Source organism: Halichoerus grypus, chromosome 6 (assembly GCF_964656455.1).
Source record: "Halichoerus grypus chromosome 6, mHalGry1.hap1.1, whole genome shotgun sequence".
Lineage (NCBI taxonomy): Eukaryota > Metazoa > Chordata > Mammalia > Carnivora > Phocidae > Halichoerus > Halichoerus grypus.
The window spans coordinates 47,425,746-47,451,812 of record NC_135717.1 but is presented as its reverse complement, the minus strand read 5'-3'; the positions used below and the strand labels follow the sequence as shown (position 1 = coordinate 47,451,812).

Below are 26,067 nucleotides of genomic sequence, written 5' to 3'. Positions count from 1 at the left end.
CCCCACCCTGCCCTGGGCGGCAGGCAGTCCTCTCTGGCTGCTTTCGACAAGTGAAGGGTGAGCTGCCGCCAGGGCCCAGTTTAGAAAGCAGGATTTCCTGGCACTTGAGCTGGACGTGTTTCTGTCCTGCTCGACTGCCAAGCATGAGTCGCCTTGCCCAGACACAGCCTGGGATTCCTGCGGCCTTAGCAGTGCCCTCACTTGACCTGCAGAATTCTGGTGATGCGGATCAGGAACGGGCTGAACCGACCGCTTTCCACCCCCTCAGCCGTACCCACCGGATGCACGGTCTGGGAGGGGAGCTGGGGCCTGGAGGAGAGGGAAGACCCCAGCCTCCTTCCCTATTGGTCTGGCCCGTCTTGCTCTCCCAGCTCACGAGGAGACGGTGGTTAACTGTCTGTATGAGTCTAGGCGGCTTTCCCGTGTTAGCAGCCGGGCGGCTTCCAGAAGAGGAGGCCACTGCAAACCCCACCTAGGACTCCCCGTCTGCACCCAGCAAACACATGTTTGTCCCTGACACAGGACAGGTGTGAGTCTTCTGGGAGAGTCCAGCCTAGGACTGCAGTCAGTTAACCCCCCGCTCTGAGAGCACCCATCCCCCCCCCCACCTCTGGGTAACACCATGCACTGACTGGTCACCAGTGGCGGAAACTGACATGAGATCTTTCAACCCATGGTTGCCTGCGCTTGACTTAGACCCGATGCTTTTTTGTGTCCTCCCAGGTCAGTTCCTGAACAAGGACGCCAGCCTCACAGAGGAGCCTACTCACCCTGCGTTCCCGAAGGCAGGCGAGCAGTCTGAGACCTTCCTAAAGGTGAAAGGACACCAGGTCCCGGTGGTCTGGAAACAGCGGAAAATCTACAATGGGGAAGAACAGGTGGACTGCTGGTTTGCCAGGAACAACGCAGCCAAACTGATCGACGGGGAGTACAAAGATTACCTGGCAACCCATCCTTTTGACTCAGAGACGTCGTTTGGCCTGGGACTCTCCAGGGGACTCTGACACCAGCAGCCTGAACGCACGAGAGCGTGACAGGGAAGTGGTCTCTGGGGTCCCCGCGGTGCGCTTCCTGTCGCTCGCGCATGCCTGGTGTCTTGGCAGTTAGCTGCCTCCAGTGACCTTCCCTCGGTGGCGTGTAGGCCCGGGGTCTGCTTGAGTGAAGGGTAGAGTCAGGACTCGGAAGCAGAAATGTTATTTCCTTCTACTTCCTCCTCCTGCCTCCCCCCCTCCCTCTGTCCGGTAGAGGAAGATGGTGGCCCCAAGGGGGAAAGGTCATACTTAAAAGCAAGACATCTGCGTCTCGTTCCAACTGGCTTGTCTGTCTCCTAGCCTGTCATAAGGTAACTGATGAAGGAACATTGCCACAAAGCTCCCTTTCTCTGGAAATGACCAAGTTTGGGCACTCTGCTTTCCACCTTATTCTAATGCTTAGCAATCTCTCCTCTTAGAACTACCGTCTTCTCCAGATGTGTGGCCAACCTCTGCCTCAGGGGGACCTCTCCTTGGGCCCCGGCCATGGGTCAGGCAAATAGCTCATAGATTTGATCATTGTAAACAATTAAGTCTTTTCTTGGGAGAGGATTTTCTTCCACTGTGATATCTTGCCCTTGAAAGTGAGTTTGCATTAAAAAAAAAATTGGTTGAAAATAGAAAATTCTCATCCCAGCTACCGATGTCTAATGGGCTTTGTAAACCACTTGACTGTGCTGATGGGTATTCTCCTATTTATTCCAGTAAAGCTAATAAACAGGACTACCCCACGTGGCTGTTTTTTATTCGCCTCTCTTGGTTGGAGAGCTGACCCACCTTTGACTTGGCACTCTCCTCCCCTTGTCATAATTGCAGCCTTACTTGCTGGCGGTCCTCGGGGAGGTGACAGATTAGGCCCTTGCAGCCCTGGAATGGGACGTAGAGCCAGCACGGAGCGCATCATCAGCCTCCTCCAGGGATCGGCTTGCACGTTCTCAGCGGAAGGTGCGGGCGTGCTTACACAGCTGAGAAGCCTGTCTGCATCTCAGAGAGGCAAAGCCAGCGAATTGGGCGTGAGGGGGGGTACTTTGGTTCCAGAACTTGGACAAGCAATCTGCTGCCATGAGGCAAAGGTTAAAATCAGTGGCCAGGGCTGCAGAGGTCAGGGAGCACCACTCTTCTCCTAGCGGACCCCCCGTGCGAAGCCCGTCACCCTACCCGGGGGAAGCCAGGCCGAGGGAGGCATCCTCCTTCCCTGCCCTCCTTGCTAGTTCTTGCTTTTGCCTTGTTTGGTCTTCTCGAAGCCACAGAAGATCAGCAGAGCCTGGTCCTCACTGGGTGAGGAGCGCAGTTGGGACGCACATGGACGCAGGCCCCCCTCGAGCCACACGGCAGAGAAAGATCGGGGACAGAGAAATGGAATATTTTAATGTGAGGCTGAATTAAATAAAAGCTTTGTGCTGGCCTCACAGGAGGTTTCTTCCAGTCGGGAGTGACTCCAGAGCATGCTTTCATGAGATGTGGAAGCATACGTAGCACTGGAGAGAAATCAGAGCTAAGAATATTGTTTATCATATTTGCCCTCCCATGGGGAACATTCGAGCAACAAAATGACATCCACATGTTCCTGTTGGACCAGGCGGCTTTGGGAGGTTGTGAGTGGGCGGGGGGGAGGCATTTTCAGTTCCCAGAGACTCGGTCTCTCCCCACTTTGCGCCCCCACCAGGCCACGCCCGGCCAACTCTGGGTTTTTGGACTCCCATCTTCCCAGACTCGACTGCCTGTTTTCCTGCCGGTGGTGCCAAGACACCAGCCCAGACGGCTGGCAGAAACGGCCACATGTCAGAGCTCAGAGGAAGCGGAGGAGTGTGCACCGGGGTGGGCCAGTGCCTGTCAGGCTCCCGGGGGACCCCCCTGTTACATAACTTCAGCCCCAGATGTCCCTCGAGCCTAGGGACCCAGCCCGCCTGTCAGCATCGGACGTGATCCACAGTCCAGGGTAGGCCTCAGGGCTCCTGGGAGAGCGGCGCCCGGCTGGCTCAGTCGGTAGAAGAGCGATGCTTGATCTCGGGGTTGTGAGTTCAAGCCCCACGTTGGGCATGGAGTTTGCTCAAAAAGAAAGACTTCAGGGAGGGCTGTTACTGCACATTACCAGTTACTGCTGCTTTCTAAGAGCAGAGAGGAATATTCCAGCAAGTTACCCCCACACCCTCCTCCTCTGGAAAAAAAATGTTTTTTGAGTATCAAGGTTGAGCTTTTATTTTAATGTTTTTACTTTAGACAAATCCCACTTTTCTTTTTCCTCCTCTTCGTTGTCTCTTTTTTTTGAAAAACTTATTTACCATTAAATGATCTATATTAGCCTGAGGCTGTGATATCTCCAAAAAACTCTGCAGCCATGTTATACTTAGGACCTTGTAATTCAATTGGAAAACATAGTATTTTCTGTTGGTCATGTGTGTTGTGGGTAGCAAGCTTTTTTAAAAGTAAATACAGGGGCGCCTGGGTAGCGCAGTCAGTTGAGCGGCCGACTCTTGATTTCAGCTCAGGTCGTGATCTCAGGGTCATAGGATCGAGCCCCATGTCGGGCTCCATGCTAGGCATGGAAACTGCTTGGGTTTTCTCGCTCTCCCTCTACCCCTTCCCCAACTTGTGCACACATTCCCTCTCTCTCTCTCTTTCTCTCTCTGTAAAAAAATAAAATTAAAAAATAAATTTAAAACTGCTTAAAAGTAACAGAGGAAAGGAGGAATTCCCTTCTCTGGTGGGGAAACTGAGGCAGAGTCCAGTTGAGTGATTTTTCCCACGTTATGGGAAAGATGGTAGAACAGGGCCAGGCTGAACCCCCAGAATTCATTCTGTTAGCTTGGCCACGATTTCACCATGTGGGCCATCATTTCTCTCCCTTGAGCACCTATAAATGGGGGGCAGGGTACTAAGTGAGCAGTTAAAGGAGACTGACCACTGTGTTGCAGTCAGAGGAGATAAATCTCATGTTCTCACCACAACCGAAAAGTTGACTGACCGGGGTCTTAGCAGGTCCCCTCCTGGGTCCCTATGCCCTCCCTCATCTGAAAAAGAGAAACATCTGAATGGGGGTCCTCTCTAAGGGTTTCCTAATTTAAAGCATCCCATTCCCCAAATAAAATGGATGGGATGTTCTCTACCCACCCATGCTGGGTGCTTTATCTTCTTCATTCTGACTTTTCAAGGATTTACCACTTCCAGCCAGAGGGAGTGGGACCTGGAGGATAAACCACAGGGTGATGCTCTGGCGCTGGGAGCTGGATAGAACCCCTCCTTGATTCTGTCAGACATGACATGAAGTCTTTCATGGAATCCTCATAGGGGGATGAGGGACAGGATTCATTTCTTTACATGTATTTCTTGGCTAAACTGGATGGAATGAATGTTTGGGCCCTCCTAAAATTCATAGGCTGCAGCCTAAACCCCCAGTGTGATGGTATTTGGAGGCAGGGCCTTTGGAAGGGGATGAGGTCCTGAGGGTGGGGCCCCTGATAGGATTAGTGCCCTTCCAGGAGGAGACGCAGGAGAGAGGATCTTTCTGCTCTCCACCATGTGAGGATGCAAGAAGTCGGCCGTCTGTGAAGGAGGAAGAAGGCTCTCACCAGACACCGAATCTTCAGGCTCCCTGATCCCGGACTTCCAGCCTCCAGAGCTGTGAGCGAGAAACATGCGTTAAGTCCCCCGATCTATGGTATTCTGGGAATAGCAGCCTGAGCTGACTAAGACACTGAGGCCAAGGTATGCATTCTGTCCCCTTGGTTAAGCTCCCCAGAATGTATACAGTGCTGTTATTTAATCGGGAGGGCTCCTGGAACCCTGAGAACATGGTCCAGCTAAAATAAACAGCAAATAAAGTTACATAGCTAAGCAAAGACTTAGAAACATAACCTTAAATATTTATTTTAGTCAGTTTAAGAAGGAGGGTATGAGATAGTTCTCATTCAAGAGCCTTTTTTTTTTTTAACAAAGAGATTGATGTCTAAAGACAAACAGCATATCGGTACGCTTCTGTTTTGAGGGAAAATGGAGTTAGGGCTGCAGAGAATAAAGCTGGATGATTCTAACTGTGCTGCTCGCTTATAGCAATTTCTGAATGACATGAAGATATATGTAAATGGAGGAGTAAGTGACATCGGAAGTATAACGGTAAAACAACACAAGCTATAGAACTGCAGCAAACAGTCCTGACCGGATTTATGTGACTGTCAAGCACAGAGAGAAGCGCCTTAAACCTCTCTGTCCCTTATCTTCTGGGGCTCTGACATCCCAGAACTTCTGCCACCTCATCAGGTCCCTCATTTGCACACCCCGACCCCCACCGTCTTGCTGCTGTTTCTTCCATTTGCCTCTGGGGCGTCTTCCCTGCTCAAGCAGTCTTTCTAGCCCGTGGTTGTGGCATTGGGGCTGAGGGGTCCTGCCAGGGCTCATGGAGATCCCCGCTGAGCTCCTTTAAATTCTGAATGGAGCACCCCCAGGGTCAGGGCCAGCTCAGGCACAGAACGTGAGCAAAGGCACTGGAAGGCCACGTGAAAGAGAAAACCAGAGGACGCCAAGAGCCGGGGCGTCAAGTCAGCCCCTCTGGGCTTTGGCTTCTTCATCTGTAACACGAAGGGGCTGCACTAAGACCCCAGGATCTTTTTCAGCTGCTGGCAGATGAAGATACTTCCCGGACTTCCAAGTAACCAATGCAGAATGATTCACTTGATGACTCCAGTGGATTTTGAGATCCAGTGTTCCAGACCCAGGGATTTAGAGGAAAACAAAGCCCGTGCTTCCAGGGAGGTGACAGTTCCGAGCGGGAGGGAGAACGAATGCAAGGATGGAAACAGCACCAGAAATGCTGTGCGTGGACTTGGCCATGGGCTGCGCCCCGCGCAGAGGAAGCTCAGCTGTGAAGGCGGGAAGGCGGTGGGGAAACCAGTCCAGAGATGGAGGGTGTTGCACCACAAGCAGGAAGAGCATATGCAGAGGCAACCAGAGAAGCTCGTCTTCTATAATGTTAGGCGGCTGGGAGCATCTTCCGAATGGCAGGGGCCTTCTTACTCTACCCACTTTGCGCCGGATTTGGGGACCGCTTCTGTCCCCAGCCCAGGGACAGTCGCCGCTCCCCGTGGCTCATCCCGTCCCCAGGGCTCCCACTGGCATTGAGCAAACTCAGGTCCCTCTTTTCTGCAACACGCCCTGCCCTCAGCAGCCTCTCTGTTCTGCTCCAGCTCTCTGGACCACCTCGCCCCACGGCCCCCCGTCACTGGCCTCCTGTGTGGGAGAATACTGTGGAAGGAGCTCCCTCCTTCACTCGCGCTCGTATCGAAGTGGCTCTGTCATCTTCACACCCCTTCCTTCCAAGTATCACTGGCCACCTCCATTCTCACGGCCTCTGGGCAGGGGAGTCGGTGATTTTCTTTCTAAAATCTCCAGACTCTTGTTTCCCACCAGGTTATGGCCTCTTGTTTCCAAATATCACTCCGGAAGTCTCCTCTGGTCTGAAACTCTTGTCCCCAACACGGTTCCCTCGAGCTTCCATCTTTCGTGTCTGCGTCAGGCTTGCTATAGAGGTTGGTATTTGAAACCTCTTTTTTCTTTCTTTCTTTCTTTTTTTTTTCTTTTTACCTTTTAGGTGCTTAACTCATCAGATTTAGCTTCTGTCCTCACCACGTTAATGGAAGTGTATCTCAGACGGCATGCTCCCTGTCCTGACCCTCACTTCTAGCCATCAGGCTCTTCAGCCTCTTCTGCCTGACTATGTCAGCCTCTTCTTCTCTTTGGAATTCTGGACCGCTTTGCTTCTTTTGTGTGATTAAAAATTTTTTTTTCTTAGTCTCTTTTGCTGAATTTCTTTCCTCCTACCAACCTATAGACTTACCCTCAGGTTCCCCCTCGGTCTTCTCTATGCTCTTCCATAGGGATCTCATTCACTTCTTGCTTCAGCATCTGGCTCTGCATAGATGGCCCCCGAAAATAGATTTATGGGCTTGACTGCTTGTTTGGGGACACTTCCTTTTTGTTATTCTGGCATCAGCTCAAACTCAGGAATAGAAGCAAACTTTCTATCTTCAAAGTGTCTATGTTTTTATTATAAGTATTTGGGATCTGGGAAGAAAGGAAGAAGTTCTAGCAATAGTCCTTTCTATTTCAGTTGTTGCAAATGAAGGTAGAAGTGTGTGTGTGTGTGTGTGTGTGTGTGTTGGATACATTTCATAGGAGTCCAATTTAAAATTAATTTTTATTGACACAATATTCTTCCTGAAAATTCTCTGTTAATTATATTATTTTCTCAAAACAACAGCTGTGTTTGTGTAAGAGAAAACCCAATGTCCTGATTGCTCACTGGGAATTTCTGGTTATATAAGATGAAAATCACATGTGCAAAGTTTATTGATATGTCAATTAAATAATTTCATTGCATTGCCAGTACCAAATTCATTATAAATACATTTTCATATACTCTTTAAAAATAAATGTTACTGGAAATGTATAAGGGCAATGTAGAAGAGACAATAGTCCCGATGCTTGAGTGGAATGAATGTATGCGTGGTATACATGTCTGTTTTATCCTATTAAATTTCCAACTAGAAGTCTGCCTCGCATTGCTAGAATTTTCCAGCTCTATAAATGTCATAAAATGCTGAAAGCCAGCTTCTAGTCTGCATGTTCATATGGACGCTATGAAAAAAAACAGACCTTTCCACGGGGAAGGCGGAACCAGTTCAAAGTCTGAAGGCTCAGCTCAGAAGCGAAGTGACCAGGAATATTCTAGAAACTGAAAGTTCTCCTCTGCAATCAGGAGGCAACTCTTTATTTTTTCAACCTCTTCAGCCTTTTCAGCCTGCCTGGAAGACTAAAATCGAGCACTCTGAGAACTTGTGATGAAAACATAATATAAAACTGTGTGTATTACTGATGAGCCATAACATTTTTTTTATTGTTCATGCAACCTTCCCAGAAGACAAAATATTTCAAAACTAACATGTTCACCTATTCTTTCATTTAACCAGTATTTAGTGGGCACTAACTATGTGGAGGGGATAGAGTGCATCCCTGGAGATAATATTTCATGCAATTAGTTGTAAAAGACGGACAGCCATGTGCCCACACAAAGGTTCAGATAAAATGTATGCAAGTTTGAAAAGGAAGGGCCTGTTTTCGGCTTGTCGGGGGAAGGGGCACTTGCATTGGGTCTAGTCTTACAGAACTGGGGAAGCTTGAGGGGAAAACTAGGAGTATTTTATGTAAGAACTTACGTTTTTGTTTGTTTGTTTGTTTGTTTTAAGATTTATCCATCTGTTTTAGAGAGAGAGAGTCTGAGCAGGGGGCAGGGGCAGAGGGAGAGGGAGAAGCAGACTCCCCCCTGAGCATGGAACTGGGTGCAACGTGGGGCTCTATCCCCTGGGATCACAACCTGCGCTGAATCAAGTGTTGGATGCTTAGCCGGCTGCACCAGCCAGGTGCCCCCCAGAACTTACTATTCTTTTTTCTTTAAAAAAGGATTTATTTATTTATTTGAGAGAGAAAGAGAGAGCATGAGCAGGGGAGGGGCTGAGGGAGAGAATCTCAAGCAGACTCCATGCTGAGCCCAGAGCCCAATGCAACGTGGGGCTCGATCTCACGACCCTGAGATCACAACGTGAGCTGAAACCAAGAGTCGGATGCTTAACCAACGGCACCACCCAGGCGCCCTCCAGAATTTTATTTATTCTTAATAAAAACACTAAGGTAAAGGAAAATAAGCTGTGTAAAAGAACTAAAACTCCAGAGACTTCGAATGCCTCACTCTCATCACAGAGTTGCTCTTTGAGCATAGGCCGGTCTGACCACAGTGCCTTTGCTCGTCTGGTGACCCTGGCATGCTCTGGACACCACAAAGGCGGCTTCTGCTGCGACTCCAGTGGATCGCTGGAGCCCGCGTCCAGCACCCGCCCTGGGGGATCAGCTTCGTGTCACAGAGCAAGAACAGAAGAAAGGACGGCACAGGGCGGCCCAATGCGGTAAGTCGAGCATCACCCTCTGAAAGCAGGTGTCCATGGTAGGAAGGCTGGGCTGCTTTCTGACTCTGGTCCAGGCACCAAGGGGGCAGGGGATGTGCTGGGCTGGAGGCCACAGCATCACTGCAAGCACATCTTTCTCCCTTTTCCTTAGAAACCACCGGGGAAGGAGCGCTCTGAAGCAGATCCTTGTGGGCTGGAGGGACATGGAAGCAGGTCTGGGGAGCTCGGGTGCGGGGAGCAGCTGGAGAATGGGGTCCCAACCTGCAACCATCACATACGCAGAAACAGAGAGCCACAGAACTCCCGTGCACACTCAAGGGCTTTGAAATGTCACTCGCCCTCCTTGGAGAGGCGCAGACAAAGCGGGTGTGGACGTGATTAATGAGCCGCGGGCGCCCCTGGCAGGGGCTCGGGCTGGGGAGGCAGGCGCTCCGGCAGCTTCCCTTTCCCACTGTCAGACAGCTGCCACAGTGCACAGGGGACATGTCCTAGTTTCTGCAGAGGGGACAGGCAAGCCCCTGCAGAGCCCTGCGTGAGCAGGGAGGAAGGAAGGAGCCCACCCGGACTTAGCTCTGGGGCCACAAGCAAGGACGGCAGGAGGGTGGGAAGGTGCCCAAAGGTAAAGTACCTGGAGAAGGTCTCTCATGTCACCCAATCTTGTTGGCACATCCTAGATCATTGCATGGGGATGAGGGAAGCAAACCGGAGGGACAGCCTGCCGGGTCTGGAGCCGATTACAGATTTCTACAGTTCTGCTGGGTTCTGTTGCAATGGGCCTTGCTGCCTTGGCCCATGCAGGGCAGCCCCCCATGTGTCCCGTCTCCTGCTTCCTCACCCTCCCTCTGTCTGGGGCACCTCACTCCCACCTGAGCCCTGCAAGGGACTTTGGGCCCCATCCCTGCTGTGGGGTCCACTGGCTCACGTCCACACCGCCTGCCCCCCACCAGCTGCTTGGAGCAAAGGGGGAGGGACAGGGAGAAGATGAGCATCTTCACCCTCATCAGGGACCCAACGGGTCTGGACACATCACACCACCTGGTTTTTTTCAGTTGACTTGTATGAATTTATTTCAGAAGCTCACATAAGGTTGCAAAGTTACTTGCGCAGGATGTTCCTTGCTGCTTTTTAATAATATTAAAAACAAACACACAGACACCAAGGAATGGCATAAATGGCCATCAGAAGGTGGCAGCGAATGGTCACCGTGGGAACACCAATCCCAGGGCTGGTGGAGCTGCACGTGTTACCACAGAAAGCAAACGCCTGTGAAATCAGAACACAGGTCACCGCATCGGTACGGGTCACCGCATCGGCACGATCCCACCAGATCGTAGCATCTTGGTGCTTGACATCGCTTTAGTCATGGATGCTCGTGAGCCCCTGACAAAATACAAAAGCTAAAATAGGAAATCTCTCTCTACAAAAAAAAAAAAAGAAAAAAAGCTAACCACAGCTGACTCTCTTAATAAAAGTTGTCCAAGCACATCATTTCCTGCCAAATTCAGGCGGCCACCACACTATAGTCCAAGCTAAGGGTCCTGTGCAATGATTTGAGCTGAATTCATCTGGTCCGGGTCCTCGAATGACCCTCACTCCCCTGGGTCACCCAACTGCCCGTCCCTTTGAGAGAACAGAGCCTAATTCTCGGGACAACACCTGACCCTGTTTCTGGTTTGTGTTCCTCACTTCAATCCCTCTCCTTCCTCCACAGTGAGACAAAAGCAGCTCCCAGACCTCCCTGCAAGGTCAGGGAGGGGCAAGCCTATCCTTTCTTGCTTCCAGGGTCATGGTGGAAGCTGAGAGCCAGCGACCTGCTGATGAGCACACCGTCCCACCCCGGCGGGGCCCGGGCTCTCCCCAGCTCAGCCCTGGCGCCCCTCTACCTGGGCCTGCTAGGATTACAGCCAAATGTGCTGGCAGAAAGGGGAGACTCTCTGGCAGGCTCAGTGAAGCCTGTGTCCCCACGCGGGAGGTCCCGGGCTGCCCTGGCTGCTGGCTGGCTGGGGAAGAATGGAGCTTATTATGTGGGGTGGGGGGTGGAGGGGGCAGCGAGGTGTTAAGCAGAGAAAATGGTTGAAATTCTAGTCGCAGGGATGCTGGCAGCCCGGAGCCTGCTGTTAGACAGTCAGATGAACTCTGATAAACCCGGAGGCACTCTCCCCGCACCCGCCTGGAAACTCTAGCACTCCTTGGAGAGTGCAGGGGCCCTGGGGGGTGGGGGATGGGCTGGGAAACAAAGCCCAGGGAAGGGGCTCTGTGCATTTCCAGAGGGGCAGGCGGGAGTTTGCTCAGGTCAGCCCATTCAACTACTGGTCTGGTGACATAACGGGTCTGCAGGGGGGGGCAGGTGCACAGCTAGGAGGGGGTCCCGCCTGGGGCCTGGGCAGGCGGGGAGGAGGGAGGGAGTGGGCAGCAAGAAGGCCCCAGGCCACCAGCGCATGGATCAGACTCTGTGGTGGTGAGCAGAGCTGGGGATGGGCCCCCCCCCTCCCCCCCGGCAAAGAGTCCCTTGCCAAAGCCTCCTAGACAAGCTGGTGAGAAACCCTCTCCTTTGGGAGAACAACAACACCCCACATTTCCCTTTCTAGGCTTGGAGGTTGGGGTGACCTCTCTTGGGGGAATCCGATTTTGTGTGCCTAATCTCAAAATCCTCAGCCTCCACACACAGCAATGTGAATGCACTTAATGCCACTGAATTTTGCCTTAAAAAAATGGTCAAAGATAGATCTACCATGCGATCCAGCAACCCCGCTTGTGGGTATGCATCTGAAGGAAATGGAATTGTCTCAAAGAGATACCCGCATCCCCAAGTTCATATTATTCACAGTAGCCAAGGCACAGAAAGAAACTACCAGTCTTTCAATGGATAAATGGATAAAGAAAATGGAATATTACTCAGCCTTGAAAAACAATTTGCAACAACATGGATGAATCTGGAGGGCATTCTACTATGTGAAATAAGCCAGACAGAAAAAGACAAATACTGCATGGTATCACTGTGTGTGGAGTCCTAAAAAATAAAAAACAAAACAAAACAAAACAAAACAACAGTCGAACTCATGGAATCAGAGAGTAGAAAAGTGGTTGCCACAGCTGGGAGGCGGGGAAAAGGGGGACGTGTTAGCCAAAGGGCGCAAACTTCTGGTTATAAGATGAATAAGATCTGAGGGTCTCTTGTATAGTGTGGTAATTCAGTTGATAAACTGTATTGTAGAATAGGAATTTGCTAAGAGAGTAAAACTTAAGTATTAAAAAAAAAAATGGCCCAAAGAGGGTTTTGAAGAGATATTTGCACACTGATGTTTATAGCAGCATTATTTACAAAATCCAAGATTTGGAAGCAACCCAAGGGTCCATCGATGGGTAAATGGATGAGCGAAATGCGGTCTCTCGGTACAATGGAATCAAATTCAGCATTAACGAGGAAGGAAATCCTGTCACAGGCTACAACATGGATGCACTTTGAGGACATAGTGCTGAGTGAAATGAACTAGCCACTAAAAGACAAATACTGTATGATTCCACTTCTATGGGGTACTGCAAATAGAGTGATAGAGAAAGTCAAATGATGGTTCCCAGGGGCTGGAGGAGAGCGGATGAGGGGAGTTGTCGGATGAGTTCAGAGTTCCAGATCTTCAAGGTGAAAAAAGTTCAGGAGATCTAATTTACAACTTAACGCCACTGAATTGTACACCTAACGGTGGTTACGACGGTCCATTTTATGTTATTTTAAAAAATTAGACTTTATTTTTTAGAGCAATTTCAGGTTCACAGCGAAATTGAGAGGAAGGTACAGGGAGTTCCCTTCTGTCCCCCGCCCCCCACCACAGCCTCCCCCCTGTCGACACCCCCACCGGAGCTGACACACCGTCACCCAGTGTTACTTGCTTTTTACCACGACAGACAAAGTGAGCACAACATTGATAGAAAAACCTGACAAACTGCACGATGAGAAAAAATGACAGACACAAAAACTTATTTATGAACATGGATGCAAAAAATTTGTCATTAATTATCGGCGAAGAGAATACATGAAAAGAATAACACACAAAATATGGTTAAATGGTTAAAATTTTATGTTCTATATTTTGCCATGATTTAAACAAACTCTCCGGGTCTTTTGCTTTCCCACCTGAAGAACAGACCCTCACGGGCTCCAAAGTGAAGAGGGAAGGTGATCTGGGCAGTGAGGGCCACGGCCATGACCACAGGGGATCCCAGGCGGGCACCAAGTCCTGGATCCTCTCTGGTCGGTGGCACAGCTGCGGGCAGGGGGATCCGGAGGGTCACAGGCCTCTGGGATGTTTGCAACTCAAGATTTCGCTTGGAAGACAGGCAATCAGCATCTGGGATGGAAAGGGGACCCCGGACCCCTCAAAGCAGGGCCTGAAGAAGAGGTTGTATAGGGGCACCCGCTGGCTCAGTCAGTAGACTGTGACTCTTGATGTCAGGGTCTTGAGTTCGAGACCCACATTGGGCATGGAGCCTACTTAAAAAATAAAATAAAATACTATTTAAAAAAGAAAAAAAAAGAGGTTGTGTCCAGACAAGTTTCCTGAGAGTTAGGAAGCAGAAGAAAAGCACGAGTAGATGACAGATCCAGAAATAATTTTTAAATTCTAAAAGGAAAAAAAAACAAGACGAAACCAGAGAGGGAGACAAACCATAAAAAACTCTTAATCATAGGAAACAAACTGAGGGTTGCTGGAGGGGAGGGGGTGGGGATGGGGGTAACTGGGTGATGGGCATTAAGGAGGGCACGTGATGTGATGAGCACTGGGTGTTCTATGCAACTGATGAATCACTGACCTCTACCTCTGAAACTGGTAACACAGTATATGTTAATTAATTGGATTTAAATTAAAAAATCTTTAAAAATTCTAAAAGGAAAATATCCAGCTTCTCTGTAGGATGAGATGGGGTAACTCCTCTCTCTTTCCTCCCCCCTCCTCCCCAGGCTTCCCTCCCCGCTTCGCCCCTTCTCCTCCCCTCCCCTTCCTTTCCTTCCTTTCCTCTTCCTCTCCTCCTCTTTCTTCCTCTTCCTCCTCCTCTCCCTATTCCTCCTCTTCTCTTCTCCATATCAAATCCTTACATCTGCTCTTATGTTTCTTAATAAGTCACCCTAGTGCTTGCACATAAGCCACATAGCATATTTCCCCCCACTTTTCTGATGTGATCTGGAGGCACGCTTAGATAGACACCCCCCTGTGATGGTGAAGGTTCCCACGTGGCCGTGCTGAACTGAGCAAACACCGTGTCCCTGACACCTCCCTTTCCAGTCTGCACACCCAGAACACTGTGACCAACCCCTCTCATTGCAAGAAGCTAAACCTTGAAGAAAAAAACATTTTAAATGAGTAGCAGTTGTCATAATTCAAAATATTCAAAATGGATCATCATTCATTCAGATCATGCTTTTAACAACTTTACATCCTTTTTTTTTTAAGAAAGAGGGAGGTACTAGGTTGACGTGGGTCTGAGATGAGTAGTAGATGCCCCTACTTCCAAAATCACTTCTAAAATGATTGCAAATATATTCAGCTTTCTAGTCTCGTATTTAAACTATCAACTGTTGAAAAGAACTTTGCTTCAATTGTCAGTGGCTGACAAGGGATCCTGTGTGTGGAAGTGCTTTGTTCCTGGATTGGAAGACATTGCATTAGCCTCCCTCTTTAGGAGAGTGGTGGAAAGAACATTCCGCAAAGCCAGCACCCAAAGTCAGGGTGGGGGTGGGAAACACGTTGCAAAATGGCGCTCTGTGCTCCACTTAGAGCTGGGCTGATGGCGTTCCATTTGCAATCATAAACAAAGAGCAGTTGTTATCTGGTTGCAAAATAATGCATATGCACTGTCTAAGTAATTAAACCTTGGAAATTACAGAAAATCCCAAAGAACCAATTTCTTTTTAATTTGATTTTTGTATCTTCTTTGGTCCTGTTTGGGGGAAAGATTGTTTTCAAGAGAGACCTACTTCCAGGAGATGATCTGTGAGGAATAAAACCCCTCTTCTGACAGTCTGAGCAAGCCAAGCCAGGGAACAGCAAGAAATGTGTTCTCAGTAGTGAGATTCAGAATATTTAGCTAACACTGAGAAAAAGATGAGGTCCCAGTAGCTTTATATTATTAGATTCCCTGTCCCTCGCCAGTGAATGTCTGTCTGACCCTGGAGAAAGACACTGGGCCCGTGGAGAAGCAAATCCGTGAGCGGGAAAAGGTCCTGGTCCCCCCCCAGGGCGGCAAGCGAGCACGTGGTGACCTGACCATTTCCTCACCTGTAATCTGGAAATCTCGGTGACGGCCTCCCAGTTGTTGAGAGGGATCAGTGAGCTAATGTCCGGAGCCTGGTGCCGTGTCTGGCATACACTAAGTATTCAAAAAAGAGGTAGCTGCATAGACCGTAACCAGCCCAGCAGCTGGATTTCTCTACCACGCAACACGCCTTGAGTCACCACGAATACCTCTAGGCAGGGAGCGTTTCTGAATAAGACAACAGACATGTGTGTATCCAAGGAGTGGTCAGCTTGCTCTTGCTTGGTCTTTTTTTTTTTTTTTTTGACTTGGCTTGTGATGCCCTGAGCCTGTGGGGTGCTATCAGGTTCTCGGGACGGGGGGGGCAGGCGCCAGGCGCCGGTGAGGAGGCAGCCTCATCGTGTTTCTGTCTTCCTGCTCTGTTGCAAGTGAGAAGTGTGTGACTCCTGGACCACAGGCCAGAGACAGAATCTGCCCCGGGAATGGAGGCTGAGGTCTACTGGAGACACTTGATCCCCCCATGGCGTTCCAGAAGTGTGGGCTGCCAGCAGGAGCAAACGGGGCTCCGCGACAGGACAGAGCAGGGTGGCCACAGGGAGCTCGGCACTCAGCCCCTAGACCAGTGTGGGGCATGGGACCCACCCGCCCTCACCCTCTCTGGGGCCTCGATGGAGACCATGAAGGCTCAGTTGTGTTTGTCTGGTAGGAGTCATGCCATGTTGAAAGCCATGCTTATTCCTCATAGATTCTTCCTGATTCTGTCACGTGGTGTCTCCATCTGCAGGGGCTGCCATACCGAAATACCACAGCCTGAGGGGCTAAACAATGTTCATCTCTCACAGTTCGGGGGGCTGCAAGCCCACAAGCAAGATGCTAGCCAATTGGGTGAGAACTTCCTGGCTTGCAGACAGCCGCCATCTTGCTGCGTCCTCATATGAAGGAGAGAGAGAGAGTGCTCGAGCTCTGGCGTCTCTCCTTGTGAAGCCACAAATCCTACTGGATCACAGCTCTACCCTCATCACCTCATTTATCCTTCATTCTCCCTTTACTCCAACTACCATGACATTGGGAGTGAGGGATCCGACAAATGAATTCTGGGAGAACACAATTCTGTCCATAATGTGCGGTTATAACTCACTGTGCCCAATCCTAAACCCACGTCATTCACAGAACAGGTGAGCTGACAGCTCGTGAGGCAGCCACCCATGGGAAGAAAGCATTCAGGGAGGAGTGAGGAGGCTTGGACTCCTGTCTTGTCCGCCAAAGCTAGAAAACCTTTAGGCAGGTCCCAAGCACGGGGTCCACTTGGTTCCCTCAACTCTGGAAGGAGACTACTGGTGCTGCAATAAATATTTTAAGAACTGTACAAGTCGGTTATCACTACTGACATCTGACCCCACTGGTTACGAGGGGAGGAAGGCTCTATGGGTGTGTTGGCCAAGAACAGAGCTTCCTTCTTGTAGGGGGATGAGCGTCACTGCGACTGGGTTCTCATGCAGAACCATGGATGCAGCTCCGGCAGCTACCCTGCACTCGGGGCCCACTTGGAAGCAGGCAGCCTAATTTCAGGGATTTTTTTTCTTTTCCCCATTGCTGATTGCTTCAATCACTACTTCACTTTTTAGGAGAGGAAAGTGAGGCCTAGAGAAGGAAAGTTGTTCGAGCTTGCCATGCAGCTTGTTGGAGCTGGACTCGAACTCAGGACTCCAAAACTTCATTTAATTTTGGAGAATCTAATTCTTCTTTTATGGGCAACCTTTTGTGCCTCATCATTATCAAGTCTTCTCCAACTCACTCTAGATTTCATATTGAAGCCTTGCGCTAGCGTCCATGAGACAGGATAATTCCCAGCAAAACAAGCACTTCATACACTGAGGGTGGGAGGAACGACTGGTGCCAACTGTCTAGGGGCAACTTGGCAGCAAGTGTGATCTTAAGCACATGCATAACTCCCCGACTCAGTGTACTACTTCAAGGGATGTCATTTACGAACATCATCATGATGTAGGCAAGAGATCCATGGACGATGATGTAGCCCAAATAGAAACAGTTCAGGCATCTAACAAGAGAGGGTTGGTGACATTGAGCCTGGTGTACTCATTCGAGGGAGTCTCATGATGCCAAGCATGTTTCCTGACATGGGAAAATTCATGGAAAAGAAAGCCATATACAAGTCATAGAAAAGAAAACTGGAAGAAATGTGCCAAAATAATAATAGTGATTACCTTTAGGTGGTAAGGTTATACACCATTATTACTTCTTTTTTTTTTTTTAACTTAGAGGTATCCAAAGTTCCTATAATAAAGATAAATTTTCTGAGTGAATTTATAGGTGTGTGTGTCTCCATCTTTTGTAACAAACATTGCAAATATAATTGCACCATTTCTGCACCCAGATGCCTGACTTAATGCATCCTGACTCAGCCACAGGATCACGTTTAAAGTTGCATGGACTAATCTGAACCTGATACTCTCCTGCTTTGTGACTGGTAGACTGCCCATTTCCCGTCTGCATTAAAGATCATCCCCACTATTTGTCTTCTTTTTGTACTTCCTCATGATGACATTGTCCACCACCCAGAAAATGTGGCCTTGAAAAGAAAATAAGATATGTAAACTTTAATAATTATTACTATTAATGGGAAATGATTTTGAATAAAATCCTGATAGTGGATTGTGAAGATGGTAAAGGTCTTAGGAGGAAGGGGAGAAATGAGGACAGAGAGCATTTACCATTTCTTGTCCATGTGTCTCCAGTTCGATCCCCAGAGTCAGCTCACTTCCAGCCGTCCCGACCACATGTTCCTAGTCATCTGATGTGTCTCTGGTGAAAGAAGATTCTAGAAGTTAAGGAAGTGGAAGAAAAGAATGTGGGAAGAATCTTTATGATTAAAAGTGTTGGGGAGAAGGGAGGGTGATGGTGTGGATGGTGTAGAACCACAGTGATTTGAATAAACCAAAAGTATCTGAATGCTCTAAGGAGCTAAGGGGTCATTCTACTTCTTATAACATGCACTTATTTTCCACTTCCTGTCCTTTGACTGAACCGAATGAGAGCCATCAATCATGTTAGTTTAAACTTGCCATCATGCCTCCTTCATTTGGAGACTGAATCAAGGACAGGAAGCATCAGGACAGAAGTCAAGTCACCAAAGTTTCCAGGCTGTTCACAGAAAGTCAAAATAGATCTATGTCCCAAGGAGAATACTTTGAAAACAAACAAAGCAAAACTCTGGTGTGGGACATATGAGATGTGCATCTCACACAATGCACTCTCCAAACACATGTGCTTCTTCTGTCCACTCAAAGGACAGATTACTTTATTGTTTTATGGGTTCCTTGGAGGAAATCCCAATCCTTAAGAGAACATCCTGTGCCAAGGAAGACACATGGGGGTTCTGTTGGCTTCCATCTCATCCTGAACAGAGGGGGCCCAGAGGCCAGTTTCCTGTACTGACCCATGAGCCTGGCTGTGCTACTCTAGAACCCTTCTGGACCCACTTACGATGACAATGAAAGGCACAATAAACATCATGAGGACCAGCTCCCACAGAGGGTCTGGGATATTGTGCAGTAAAATCTTCTGGAGCTAGGCGGGAGAGTAACACCACCACACAACAAGGCAGTAGAGTCTGTCTTGGGGTCTCAGTCATCGACACCATGGCAACCTCCCACTGGGGAGCTAAAATCCCCTGTGCTTCTCCCCGTCATCAGGAAATGTGAAGGAAAATAGATATTAAGCATATAGCTCACAATTACACAGCAAATGAAGCAGTGATGCTTGGGGCCAGTGAGTTGAAATCAAGTAGAAGCAACTCTCCATTATTCGGGTAATGGAAGCACAGAGAAAAGTCCCGAATCCAAGAAATGTTCCCAGCCCCAGGGGAACTCCACAAAGGTTTCATTTTTATTTTCTGCCCTAATATGTGTTTTGCCAGAACTGTTTCAAGATGAGTAAAATGGTTTTACTGGTTTACCAGTAAAGGCTGGTTTATGTTCCCTTGGAGGATTAGGGAAATGGTCAAATATGAGTGGCTGGTTGAATCCCTATAATCAGTGCTTGAGTAGACAAGAGTTGGCCAGATCCAATCCTCCTTCTGGCTTCAAACTTCACCACTTTCTTGATCATCAGCCCACAGACCTGCCAGAGACGTCACCCAAATTCTTACCGTGGTCCAGCCTAGGATGAGCAGAAAAAAGCCAGTGGCCACCTTCTCACGCACCATGGTCAGCAAGTTCAGGAGACGCTGCCCCGTCCACTCCTTGGATGGGAAAGGTCCCCTTGGAGGACAGAATGAGCCCAGTGGGAGCCACTGGCTAATACCCACACTGGGGACGCCCAAAGGAATCACATCAAGCCATTTAGCCACACTGTTCCAGAGTTCAGAGCCAACTTCCCAATTCCAACATGGCGAGACCCAGGCTTTGGAATTTTAATAACTGGCGCCATCTGGTGTTGAGCACTAGTATTACCCTTCTGTAGTCAGCCAAACAATGAAGCAGGGAAAAATACTTGCCCTCTGCCCAGAAAGTCAGGGGCTGAACCAGCCAGGATGGTGTGTACTATTTTCCAAAATGTGCCGGTTTGATTGGGATGACTTTCCACTTCCCAGATTAGAATACTCCATTAGGGTGATACCCCAGGAACCACGTTCTCCCCTCTGCTGCAGTCTATCTCCCAGAATCTGAGTCAGGGGACTTCTGAGTAGACCCCCCCGCTGCCCACATGCCTCTCTGTCTCTACCAAACCAGACAAGCCCTTGAGGACAGCGATTCTTTGTCCTCATGGCTCCAGGACGTCTCACGGTGTGGATACAAGGGAGGCCATTAATACTCACCAAGTGGAAGAGTAACTTGGAGGGACCATGAGACTGAGGTGGGGCTGATTTTAGGTTGGACCATTTTTCTTTTCAGAGCTCTGTTTCTTCCATACTGGAGAGAAGCAGCCCTTTGATCGTGGGGGCCTCTTTGCTCATCTTTGTCTCTTTCCCTCCACCTTCCTCTGACCTCCCTCTACATCATCTGCCAGCAGGCCCCTCGCACAATTATGCATGGATCCTATCACTTTCCCAAATACAGCGACACACATTACCATTGTTTTAGGTTTTATGCATACATAAAAATCACCACTGTGGGATCTCATAGCGAAAAATTTACTCCCTGTCCAATTCTCTTTCAACCCTTCTGATTCTGACAAGGAAAAAGCAAAGGTCCTGGATAATGGGACTATGCCTTGAACACCTCTGGAACATCCATTTGAACAAAGGAATCCCAGGCAAGACCATCAGACCATCACAATATCCATCTATAACTGAGAAGCATAATTATTCCCACCACCACAAAAAAGAGATGATAATTATGCGGCATAATCGAGGTGCTAACTAACACTGCATGCAACATTTAAATGTACCAAACCAGCATGGGGCACACCTCAAACTTACACAATATTAGATAAATCATTGCAAAGGCATACCAGTTTATAGCAAGAAAAACAGGAAGGTGTTATGATACATGAATGAGTTAAATTGGGGAAACACTCGCAAAGCCAGACACCCTTTCCTCCTTCTCGCTGCCTTTCGGCAGAGACACACCTGGCCGGCCTCTCCAGGACGTGCGCGACCAGCTCAGAAAGGAAACCAGGGGAAGGTTGAGCGGGAGGTGGACACTGCTCACGCGGATGCTTCTACCACGACCCCTTGTTTCTGCGCCATATCCCTTCGCGGGCCAGACCCATCTATGACCACAGCCAGCAGTTCAACCCTTTATTAACCTTCCGTGGGGCTCCCCCACTTTGCAGTGAAGTACATGAGCCAGGCTCAGCTTTGTGGAGTCTCATTCATCAGGAATCACTTCAAGGCTAATGAGCAGGCCCCCGCCTGGGCCACGTGTGAGCAGATCGTGTATCTGGCGGCTGCCGACCCGGGACAGCACAGGCATAGATACATGGGGCGACTGAGGTCTCAGGAAGGCACCAGGTTTCTGGGTAATGCAATCTGAAAATCAATTCTCGTTAAATACAAGTGAGACTAATACCTCTGACAGGTTACATCTTAAGTGATAATTAAAAGCATATTTCCTGATGCTTAGCTGCTATGAAATGCACCTCTATTTATGCCACAGAGGGGGTCTCATGCTAAGACCATGGACACTCATTAGCTCCCCCGGGAAACTTCAGAGTTCCCGGAGTGTCATTCATTATTTTAATCTGATTTTCTTGACTCAAGCGAAATCGAACTTGGCATTGGCGTTCTCTTTCTCCAGCGCCACCGAGAGTCCTTAACACAATTAACATTGTCATAAGCCAAGGAATGAAGACGTATTTTGCACGAATACAGTCTTCAGCGCCCTCCATGGGTAGAGTTTATTAATCATCGACGGCATCCCACTAGGTTTCATGAACTCCCCTCAATTAATAGGAGGAGGCATGGCGGCTGACATGTTAAATTCTTCATTTACGAGGTCACGGTGTCGGGAGCCCCGTAGTGGGCAGTGGGGCTGACGGGAGCTCAGACTCTCAGAAAACTAGGATAATTTTTACAACGGCCTGTACTGTTGCTGATTTGGCCCTTTCCATATCAAGATATCGAATATTATCTCAAAAACTGTGAATCGGAAAAAAAAAATGGGAATGTTGAATATCTCTTTCTTCTGAACTGGGTTTACAGGTCATTAAAACATACCACTAACACATAGGAATAAACCACAAGGTGGCTTAAAAGGCAGAAAGTTATGGTCCCACGATTCTGGAAGCAAGAGGTCTGAAATCGGGGTGCTGGCAGGGCCATGCTCTTTCTAAAGCCCCTAAGAGAGGGTCCCTCCTTGTATCTTCCAGGCTCTGGGAGGCCTGTGTGATCGTGGGCTCAAGGCCACATCACTCCTGTCCCTGCTTCTGTCTGCTGCTGCCCATCACCCCTGCGTCTCTGTCCTTTTCATCTTTTTACAAGGACACCAGTCATATTGGATAAAGGCCCTCTTCCCCTACTCCAGCATGACCTCATCTTACCTAATTACATCTTCAGTGACCCTGTTTCCAAATAAGGTCCCATTCTGAGGGACTGGGGGTTAGGACATCAACATATCTGCTGTGGGGACACAATTCAACCCAGAAGACACCTGCAAAGAGAGTAATTAATTAATAAATGATGTGTGGATAATGAGCTAACCATTTGGGAGAAAAATGAATTCTTTTAATTCCTTACTCCTTGTGCTGAAATACCAAAGGGATCAAAGTTTTATTTTTTATTTCTCATTGTTTTCCAAGAGATCAAAGTTTTTTTTTAAATTTTTTTAAAGGTTTTATTTATTTATTTGAGAGAGAGAGAGCAAGTGAGAGGAAGAAGTAGAGAGAATCTGAAGCAGACGCCGCACTGAGCACAGAGCTAGACATGGGACTCGATCCCACAACCCCAAGATCATGACCTGAGCCAAAACCAAGAGTCAGCCACTTAACCGACTGAGCCACCCAGGCGCCCTTCAAAGGGACCAAAGTTTTAAATGTGAAATATCTTTAAAGTATTAGAATTGTAACAGCCAATGCATAAGACTTATGTGCAGGCTCGATTTGAAGGGCTTTACACACATAACAGTATCTCTGCTGTTGTTTCCATTTTATGACAGAGAAAACTGAGGCACAGGGAAGTTTGTAATTTGCCCAAGATCACACAGCCAGCAGGCGTGAGCGTCAGGTTTCCAGCCCCGCCGGTTTGGTTCCAGAGCCTGTGCCCAAGAAGGCAATTCTAATGTCTGTTTTTACTTTATGCTCTTATGTAGTGTTTAAAATTTTTATAATGGATGTGTATCACTTTAAAACTCATAAGAAAATAATGTGATCTCTCTCCTCTCTCTCCTGCCCACCACTGCCTTCCTGCCACACGCAGCCTCCCCTACCTGCGCCTACTCAGACGGTTAATCTCCCTGTAATCTGCAGCTAACGGAGCCCAGAAGCTTCTGCAATGGAATGTCTGCTTTAGAACTACACCCTTCTTTCTATATCCTTCTAGAACTTTCTTTCTCAGTGTTGACACCCGGTAACTCTTTCTGACTCGGTCAAGAACACATTCCCTGTCTCAGTTCTGAACACTGCTGCTCGGGCTTTTCTCTAAACCCGTCTTCCCAAGCATGAAAGAGCTCATGAGTCCCCCGGAGAATTTGTGGAATGGTAGACTGTGATTTTGGGTGGGAGGAAGATGGACCCGAGATTCTCCATTCCCAACCAGCTCTCAGGGGAGGCCCAGGCAGCTGTCCTCAGACCACACACTGATTCCTGACTGTGGTTGTCTTCACCCTCTTCCCTTTCCACCAGCTCTACCTCGTGCTTCTCTTTCCCTCTGAAAATCAGGACTGCATATTTGAACTTTTTTAGACCAAGAAAGACCAAAGTTGGAATCCTCTGCTAAGAATGCATCTCCCCCAGCAAAAGAAAACATGAGAGTGGAGAGCAGAGCTTTCTTGTTCAACTTGAAACTTGGCCCCACGATATAAAACCCTCTGAAGGTTTCCACATGGGAGGCAGGGCTCAAAGCAGAGGATTTCCCCAAAAGTTGGATGGGTCCCCGAAGGAGGAGATGGCCAGAAACTGACGCATCACTCCACTGATAGTCCAGGCTTTGCTTCTTCATTCACTCAAGTATTTTACTGGTTACCAGACACACGAGACTCTTGGTAAAAGCAGTAGAGAAATGACCTGGGGTCTTGAGCATTCTTTTCTTGGGATATCACCAAGTGCTTTAAAGGTAGTGTCTTATTCTTAGGCAAAAACAGCCCTGGCTCCCTCTCAGCAGATGAAAGAAGCTGACACGATTTCCTGCTGGTCACCTGAGCAAGGTGGCAGAATCTGGAGCCAGCAGAGGGCTCCCGGCTCTAATCTCTGCCTGTGCATACTGTTAGGGTCTTAGTAGCAGGGAGAGGACAAGCGGGCACTAGTAGGATTTACTGAACCCTGACCATAGGTGGGGCACTTTATATAGGGGATCTCTTCAGAGCAAATAAACGGCCAAACTACTAACCCAATCTACAAACATTAAGAGCAAATCTGATCACTGGTCGTGAGAACACAGAATGGTACAGGATCTGTGGAAAACAGTACTGAGCTGCCTCAAAAAATTAAACCTGGAACCACCACATGAGATCCAGCAATGCCAGTTCTAGAGGTATATCCCAAGGAACTGAATTCGAGATCTCCGAGAGAGACCCTCCCTCCCATGTTCATTGCAGCATTATTCCCGATAGCCAAGACATGAAAGCAAGCTAAGTGTCCATCAGTGGAGCAATGGATCAAGAAAACACGGCACACACACACATATAATGGAGTGTTATTCAGCCTTCAAAAAGAAAAGAAATCCTGTACTGTTCGACAACATGGAGGAAACTTCACACATTACACTAAAATAAGTCAGTCACAGAAAGACAAATACTGTGTGATTCACTTATGTGGGGAATCTAAAATCGTCAAACTCAGAGAAGCAGAGAGTAGAATGGAGATGGGGAGTTGCGAATCAATGGGTATGAAGTTTCACTTCTGCAGGGTGAGTAAGTTCTAGGGATCTGCTGTGCAACGTTGTATCTATAGTTCACAGAACTGCACTGTACACTTAAAAATCTGCCTAGAGTAGATCCCATGTTATATGCTTTTCCAAAAAAATAAATAAAGGTGTTTCTAAGGATGCTCGTTGTGAATCAAGACAGGGTTGTTTGTATTTACCACACCGAGGGTTGTTTGTGTTTACCACACCGCAGTACATGGAGTACATACACATGCAAAGATGGGTCTAGAAAGAAAGAAAAGAAGTGAATATTGCTTACAGATTTACAAAATTATTGTCTTATATATTCTATGGGAAGAGCGGGGTATTGTGGGGGGAAAATCATCTGTATGGTCACCAAAAATTTCCTGGTAGATTAAGGGGTTCCGAAATTGCACCATTACCTTGTGTTTGATACCTTTTTGGTAGATGTCCACTCCCAAACCCATCACGATATTTGATTTATGCTATTTAAACAGATATTTGCTTATTATGTACACACAGAACAGGTTAGTTAGGGGATACAAACACGGGCAAGCATGATGTCTGTTTTCGATGAATATGCTGTTTAATAGGGAAGATAAGAAAAGCAAATATATAATGATTTCATACTTTACCAGCTGGGAAAATTTGGAAAAAATATTCCGATACCCGGTCCATTTTGGTCACTAGGATGAGCGATGGAGTCAGCGGGACGGAGGGAGGACTCTGAGATGGGTGGGCTGGGGACAAGAGAAGCTGGCACACTCTTTTTTGTAGAAAAGGCTAAAATCTCCAAGCCACAAAAGTCAGCCACCACCTGGGCCCTTGTCATTAGCTCTGCCGCCGCCTCCCCTTTGTCTCACTCTGGTTCCTCCCCCTACAGCTGCCCCTGTCTCACGGACACAGACGCCCTGCCACGCGCTCGCTCAGCACACCCTGCAAGCTCACCAAACCCCAACGGCAAGGAAAGGAGGCGGAGTGTGTGCAATGACCCCGGAGCAACTCCAGGACCATCCCCTTTCCATCCTGAGATCCTGAGCCTGGGCTCTTGTACTTGCCCCATTCCAGCCAGAGTCAAACTTTCACACACAAAACCAGAGGATCAATCCCAAAAGGTCCTTGATCACTTTCCAGCCTGACTAGCATCATGCAGGGCAAACCATCCAAGTTGGCTTGCCCAGAGTGTGGGAAGGCTGTGTTGTAGAAACACTGCAGGGCGCCATGGCAACAGCGCTGGGAGCCCCACCCCCCACCCCCCTTGCCTCCACCCCTGGCAGGGTGTGTGTCTGCCACAGGACTGCAAAGGACCAGCCGAGTTCACAATCAACCTTAG

General features: G+C 48.5%; 1 protein-coding gene and 1 long non-coding RNA gene across 3 annotated transcripts in view; one reads left to right on the top strand and one right to left on the bottom strand.

The window, feature by feature from the left end:
- Positions 1-1,762, top strand: part of ITIH5 (inter-alpha-trypsin inhibitor heavy chain 5) — a 77,327-nt gene extending 75,565 nt beyond the window's left edge. The window contains exon 14 of the mRNA XM_036114367.2: positions 724-1,762. Coding sequence (XP_035970260.2) covers positions 724-1,004 — 281 coding nt within the window. The 3' untranslated portion in view covers positions 1,005-1,762. The remainder of the gene's footprint in view (positions 1-723) is intronic.
- An 11,274-nt stretch (positions 1,763-13,036) lies between these two features.
- On the bottom strand, positions 13,037-25,840 carry LOC118549772 (uncharacterized). 2 transcript variants are annotated; one of them, XR_013448984.1, is made up of 4 exons: positions 25,370-25,840; positions 22,235-22,344; positions 17,965-18,071; positions 13,037-15,346 (listed from the first exon to the last, which is right to left on the bottom strand). It is a non-coding gene; the product is annotated as an uncharacterized LOC118549772 (long non-coding RNA). The 2 variants fall into 2 exon arrangements; XR_013448985.1 differs by having other exon boundaries at positions 13,037-13,472.
- Positions 25,841-26,067: the final 227 nt, after the last annotated feature.